Source organism: Trachemys scripta, chromosome 6 (assembly GCF_013100865.1).
Source record: "Trachemys scripta elegans isolate TJP31775 chromosome 6, CAS_Tse_1.0, whole genome shotgun sequence".
Classification (NCBI taxonomy): domain Eukaryota; kingdom Metazoa; phylum Chordata; order Testudines; family Emydidae; genus Trachemys; species Trachemys scripta.
In genome coordinates this window covers 40,574,093-40,581,403 of record NC_048303.1, presented here as the reverse complement: position 1 = coordinate 40,581,403, position 7,311 = coordinate 40,574,093, and the positions used below count along the sequence as shown (strand labels likewise).

The following is a 7,311-nucleotide window of genomic DNA, read 5'->3' as shown; positions in this document are numbered from 1 at the left end:
TGCTGTTCTGCCATAACCCACAAGTGATCCAAATGCAGCCACATAACTAAACAAGAAGGCGGCCACTCGTCATTAGATCTTTGCTCCCTTATGAAACCCAACTGGAGGGCAGACAGGCATTGGCAGAACAGCACATTTTTTAAGGGGGAGGGGAGAGAGATGACTGGAACTGTGCTTCAAGAATGACCCATTGTAAGGATATACCTAGAGAAATATTTGGTATCGGGTATAGAGAGGCAGACTCACCCCTGCGGCGCCTCCTGGGAATTAGCTCTTCCAGCATCCTGGAGCACCCTCTGCAGACCAGTGGTCCACCTGTCCTCTGGCCCTGTGTCCCTCCCAGACCCAGATGCCCTTTTATCTGGGGTGCTGCCCCCGGCAGTACACCCTTCAGTACTAGAGTCTCCCCTCCCTGGGGAACCCCTACCCACTATCCCTACCTCGCCTCAGAATAAGGCCACTGCCAGTCACCAACTAGCCCCCGCTCCCTGGGGCAGACTGCAGTATAGGCCACTCATCATCAGCAAGGTTGGGTTTGGACCTGCTGGCTTGGCCTAGCCCTGGGCTGCCCTCTGCAGCCCCCAGAACCCCTTGGCCCAATACTAGGCTGCAGCCTGGGGCTTTCCAGGCTGGAGCTCCCCCACTCCTCAGCCTTTCCCCAGCCCTGCTCCACTCAGGTACCCTGTCTCAGCTCCCTGCAGCCAGGCCCTTCTCTCTCTCTCTGAGTGCAGAGAGAGACTGCTGAGCTCCTGGCTCCCAGCCTTTTTATACAGGCCAGCTGAGGCCTGATTGGGGTGCGGCCCAACTGCGTCTGCTTCCCCAAATCAGCCTTGTAGCTTTTCCTTTGCCTCAGCCCTGCTCCCTGGCTGTTTTAAGCCCTTCAGAGCAGGAGCGGGGGACCACCCCGCTACATGGGGCTATGCCCTTCCAGTTCTGCCATCTATACATGAGGGTGCATTAAAAAATGCCCATCATTCCCTTTAGAAATAATTTACCAAAAAACCCTGTTACTTACGCGCTCTTTCATTTCAGTAGCTACTGTTCTTGACATCATGATACAGCAGATGAGCGTTACCAGTATGAAGTAAAGTGCATACATGAAACGGGTGCTCGTAGATTGCTTTATCTTGGGGCAGCATTTGCAGCACAGGGAGCAAGCAGCAGTACCACAGCAACAGGCCAACTAGAAAGGCAGAAACAGACAATGTTATTCATTCCGACAGCATCATCTCATTTTAACTGACTAATTTCGCTGGGGCTGCTGGTAGACTTCCTAAACATTCCAGAAATAGACAGTAATCAGCGGGGGGGGGGATGTATTATCCTAGGTGCGATGGCCTGCTTCATTGCCAGTGAAGAGTAAAACCAAGACGAGCTCTAATAATTCCACAACTGAGAGTAAGAACAAAATGTACTTCTGCTTTCCTAAAAAGGTTTTCTGCATTCTTAGGCAGCCCCTGGTACCAGCCCCATCCTCCCACTTGATCCAGCAGTACAAATTCACTCCAATGACAATGCCCTACCTCCCAAAACACACATACACTCCCCCCACTGATAGTGGAAATAAGTCAAAGGACCTGCACTAAAAGGGCACCAACTCTATGGCAACTGTAATAAAAACGAAGACAAGATGGCTTAATTTGTGATCTGAACTGAAGATAAATTTTACCTTACAAAGACTGTGTATAACAGTACTGATTGAATGAGAAATTGGAGTCAGTGTTTAAATCCTTTTATCAAAGGCATACTGCACTCTTCATTGACGTTAACTTGTTAAAGGTGCTCTCTCTTTATTCAGATCTGTTATTTGAGTACTTTCCTTTTTGCTATAAAAATATTCAGAATGTTTTATAATGGTATTTGAGTGAATTAGGAAAGTTTTGACCAGCAGGCGATCATTTATTCTCTGTGCTCAAAGCAAAACTTAATGTTTCATTACAGCTAATGTTAAAAAATTGTATAGTACACAGGTTAAGAAAAGAGCATCTGTACATCTGGGTATAGTGCTTGGAATTTAAGCCTTAGATTATCCACAAAGTTTGTTTTTAAAGTCATAAGATATATACAGTGCATAATCAGCAATAACCCAAATTTAGGTGAAGAACATTATGGCTGCAAAAGGAAGCACTCAAATCAGCAAGTGCCAAAGTTGCTCAGACAGACATGGCCATGCTGCATTGTGTGCGTGCATTTTAACAGTTTAAAGAATCACATACTACCTTTCACCAGGACCATGCCTCATTCAGTGGGAAAGACAGAGTGCCTAGTGAAAGACGTATTAATGAAATATTTCTTTTTATCTTATTATTCGGTTTGTGGCCACATGCCTTATACTATCCCATCCAATCCAACATTTGCACTGAATGATCAAGGACTTCTGCAGACTCCTGCCTCATTCACTATTCACTGTTTAACTTTTTCAATGAAAGAAACAGAGGTACTCAAAACAATTTCTTTCACTACACACACTGCTTCGTTCACCATCTGACCCACACAGTGAATGGGGCAGAGGTCTTGTATTGTATATGCACAAGGGGTTCAAATTAAAATTGTGTGGATAGCCCTAACTTTGGCACTTCATGACTTAAATGTGAAGCCATTCTGTTCATTAAAAGTGCCCCATACGTATGTATTTCTGAAGTGGAAGACAAACTACTGCAGTTTTGATTATTTTTAATAGGCTAAGTTAACATCAACTATAGGCCAGACAAATAATTCAACCAAGCTGTAGCAAGTTACTCATTCAGCAGACAGAAACCCTGATACCTTATCCCTTTTTTGGTAAATTCTGAGGTATCAGAGGGATAGCCATGTTAGTCTGTATCCAAAAAAAAACCAAACAAAAACACCAAGGAGTCCGTTGACACCTTAAAGGTTAACAGATTTATTTGGGCATACGCTTTCGTGGGTAAAAACCCACTTCATCAGATGCAAGGTGCTATCTGCATATACAAGAAATCAGTCCCTGCCCCAGGAGAATAAGATGCCGACACCAATATGTTGACCACAGAAGTTTCGCAAATTTATATCTTGGAAGCCAGATTTCAAGTTCAGCACTAATTTGAACCCCTAACAAAGAATGAAAATTTTAACAAATGATCAATGCAATCTAAACTATGTACTCACTATCATGATACCGAGTATGTTCCATTCACCTCACTTCCTGGTTCTCATTACTATAGGGCAAGGGTTCTCAAACTGTGGGTCGGGACCCTAAAGTGGGTCACTACTCCATTTTAATGGGGTCGCCAGGGCTGGTGTTAGACTTGCTGGGGTCCAGGGCTCCAGCCCTGGGCAGTGGGGCTCAGGTTACTAGCCCTGTGCCTGGGGCTGATGTCCTTGGGCATCGGCCCCCACCCACGCAGGGTGGTGGGGCTCAAGCTTTGTCTGTGTCCCTGCCATGTCTGGGGTGTCCGGGCTTGGGTGGGCTCAGGCTTCAGTCCCCCCATCTGGGGTCATGTAATAATTTTTATCAGAAAGGGGTCACTGTGCAAGGAAGTTTGAGAACTGCAGCTGTAGGGTCAAAATATTCTCCACAGGACCTAGTGCCTGCTGCAGGGTAGCAGTGGATTTCATTAACATAGCAAAGTCAAGAGACGAGAAGATGTTGGTGAAATGTTTTGTTTCTCCCTACCTTTTACACTAGTTTGCTTTAATAATAATAAAGCAAATCACTGAAGATATGTAGTTACGGTTCAATTTATAAAGCAAGCAGGAATTTTAGTTTACTCTTTATGGATTAATATTTTTCAGCAGAGTTCTAGTTTCCATGAGTTAGTCATTAGGCTAGAGTACATACATACATTCACAATGACACACTCATAAATCTTATGTCTGCACTCTATCTTCGGTTTGGAATACCACAGAAAAGTCTGACAGTGATTACAGGCATAGGGTTACTATATTTGAACATTCCAAAAAAGAGGACACTCCACAGGGGTGTTGGCCCCGCCCACAGTCCACCCCAGGTTCCGCCCCCTCCCCACACGGCCCCGCCACTGCACCCCCTCCTCACCACCGGCTTGCTGCATCCTTCCTCAGTCCCCCACCCACCGCTCGCCTCCTCCCACGTGCCACTCACCTTCTCACTCCCTTGCCAGAAACCCCCATGCCCGCCCCGAGAACCCCTGCCTGCCGCTGGCTCGCCGCTTCTTGCCTCCTCACCCCTGCCTACTCAACCCCTGCTGCTCACCACTCGTCTCTTCACTCCGCCCCGCTCCCTACTCACCCCTCCTGCTGCAGGACCCTCTTGCTCCTAGGATCGGGGCAGTCGAGGGGTCTCCACATGCTGCGCCTGCCACAAGCTGCCCCCCCCAACCTTAAGAGCCAGAGGGACCTGCCATGGGGCGAGGTGGGGAGTCCTGGTGGTGCTTACCTGGGGCAGCTCCCAGGAAGCAAGCATCCGGCAAGTCCCTCTGGCTCCTAGGGTTGGGTCGGGAGTGGGGGAGGCTCGCTCTTCCCACCCCTGCAGCTGTGACTGGGCAGGAGGGAGCCAGTGCAGCACCCGGAGACCCCCTCCACCTCTGTGCCTAGAGGCTGCCCACACTGCAGGCTCCTGCTGGCAGGCGGGTGCCGGGAGCTCCCCCAGGAAGTGCCGCCAGCCCCGGGACTTCGGACTTAGGGTTACTATACGTCCATATTTTCCTGGACGTTTTAAGATAAGTATTTAAAAATTCCTCTCGGACAGCGATTTAAGAACTAAAAAGCCAGACATGTCCAGGAAAATACAGACATATGGTAACCCTATACAAGCATTGCATAAAAAACAAGGCCTTGGCTTTCTACAGATATTTATAACCATACCTCCATCTTTCAGACTATTCTACTGAGCAGTCAGGGCTTTAGTTCATACAGATGAAATCTGACAAAACATTAGAAGGAATCAGCACCCATTTTGCTCAGTGTATATTCCAGAGGGCGCAGTTCTCACCAGAGAGGAACTCAAAGTATTTTTGAAAATACAAAGTTCACTAAGATTGGCATTTTAATCTTTCTGCTGATGGCAGTTAGTTTGCTGGAGAGAGACACTTGTGACAGCAATACAGAAACCCTATGTGGGCTTTTCTACACTATTAAAAAAAAAAAAAGAAGAAGAAGTTAGCCAATTGATTTAAACTACCATTTTTTCCTTGCATGGACACAGTGCAATACTAGTTCCCTCCACTGAGCATGATGGGGCATACCCTAGACCAGGGGTCGGCAACCTTTCAGAAGTGGTGTGCTGAGTCTTCATTTATTCACCCTAATTTAAGGTTTCACGTGCCAGTAATACATTTTAACGTTTTTATAAGGTCTCTTTCTATAATATAGAACTAAACTATTGTTGTATGTAAAATAAATAAGGTTTTTAAAATGTTTAAAAAGCTTCATTTAAAAAAATTAAATTAAAATGCAGAGCCCCCCCGGACCGGTGGCCAGGACCCGGGCAGTGTGAGTGCCACTGAAAATCAGTTTATGTGCCACCTTTGGCACGCGTGCCATAGGTTGCTTACTCCTGCCCTGGACTCCTAACTCAGTCAAGGTAAATAGCATCACGCTGCAAGTCGATGCTGGTTAGATCAAGGTTCGTTAACACACCCCATCCTAACATTGACCCATTTATCTAGTATATGCAAACCCTGTACGACTTTGTAAATTCCCACCCTATTTCAACTTCAAAAGAGAGACACACTACTTGATTATTTAAACAGGTTAACGAAACAGCATGAAAACCAATTTACCATCTTAGGCCCCAAACCGGTAAAGACGGACACACATGCTGAACTTTAGGACAGTGAGTACCCTGATGAAATCAGTGGAACTATTCATGGTAGTAAAAGTTAAGCGTGTGTGAGAGTATTTGCAGGACTGGAGCCGTACAGTGGGCTCCTTCTCCCTGCTGTTTTCACAGGGCATCACAATTTAGCAAGATGTCTTTTGGTGGAGAAAGTCTCAGAAATGCCACCAAATATTCCATTTAACCATTATGAGAAATGCTTCTGAGCAGATGGTGAGCTTCAAGCTTGCTGTGCAAAATAGCTAGTTTCTTCCTATGGTTTATGTATGAAGCTCAAATCTGGATATCCAAACACACCAAGTCTAGAAAAAAGGTCAAACTGACAAAAAAAAAAAAAAAAAAAAAAAAAAGTGTACCAAAACTTCTAAAAACCTGCCTATTTATGTGGAATGCAGTCTTAAACATAACTCATTTTCTCCCCTCTAAATTATTGCTTACAATATAAAATTAAATTAAACAGGAAGCTTGCAGCTATTCCACAGAGCAAACACACCACTTAATTACTTCATTACTTCAGCATTATCTGGGCGATAAGATTTGAAAAGGATGTGGTCAATGACTTGTGAATACCAAATGTCTACCAAACTTCAGCAACAACGTCCAGCATCAATTGTCCCTAGACAGCTAAGTTAAGAGAGAAAATAGGCCGAACTCTTGTACTTAGTTTGGGGACAACTATCCTTTTGGCCAAAGAACTTTCACTTTACAAATGAGCGTCCAGAGAATGAACAAATGGTGCACCTAATTATTTAAGCACAAGGTGCCACAGTGGCAAGTGCCTGACACATTAGGAGCTAGGTCCTATTTTATTGGCTATTGAAATTCCTGTTCTGTTATCTAGGCTTTGAGGAGTTTCTCTAATGGGTTACATAGATCTTACAATGAGTTGTTTTAGTGGAAAATTGTGCACATGAAGTACCTAATTTAATTGAAGGGAATATTTTGTTCATTTCTTTGTCTTAGTCTCAACTGGCTTTTTAACACTTCCCCCCCTTAATATTCATAGCTGACTGTGCCGCTTAAACCAAGATATTTTGTGATGGGTTTGCAATCTATTTTAATGCATAGTTGTGGATCCAACCCTCCCGCCTCCATGCATATGAACTGGATGTATTTTTCTGAAGTCAGTTTTAAATGTGCGGCAAGTCAGACATACAAACATGGCCTGGGTGTGCCTGTTCACCTACTGCTGTGGCATGCCTGCCAGTAATTTGCATTTTCAAAACAAGCACCAGGCGACTGTCCTGCACAATGTCCTAGGACTGTGCTGCGGCAGAAGATAGCTTTCTCCTTAAGGCAGCATATACAGCTGTAGATAAATCTCTAATAATTTTCATATGACTTTACATTGTGCCTCTTCATATAACCTTGTGGGTCACGTGTGACCTCTGTTTTCATGGGACTTTGTATCAAAGCCTCGTTTAGAAACTTTGCATTGCCCTTGGTATAATATTATAGCCCCTAAGGATAGAATAAGATAGAAGGAAAATTTCTTTTTGCTAGCAGTAGAACAAGAGCTCTCTCCCCCCTCCCCC

At 45.0% G+C, this 7,311-nt stretch overlaps 1 protein-coding gene across 1 annotated transcript in view; it reads right to left on the bottom strand.

The window, feature by feature from the left end:
• Window positions 1–7,311, bottom strand: part of SERINC5 (serine incorporator 5) — a 78,429-nt gene that overhangs the window by 40,938 nt on the left and 30,180 nt on the right. The window contains exon 2 of the mRNA XM_034773412.1: window positions 1,016–1,183. Within this exon, the coding sequence (XP_034629303.1) occupies window positions 1,016–1,183 (168 nt within the window). The remainder of the gene's footprint in view (window positions 1–1,015; window positions 1,184–7,311) is intronic.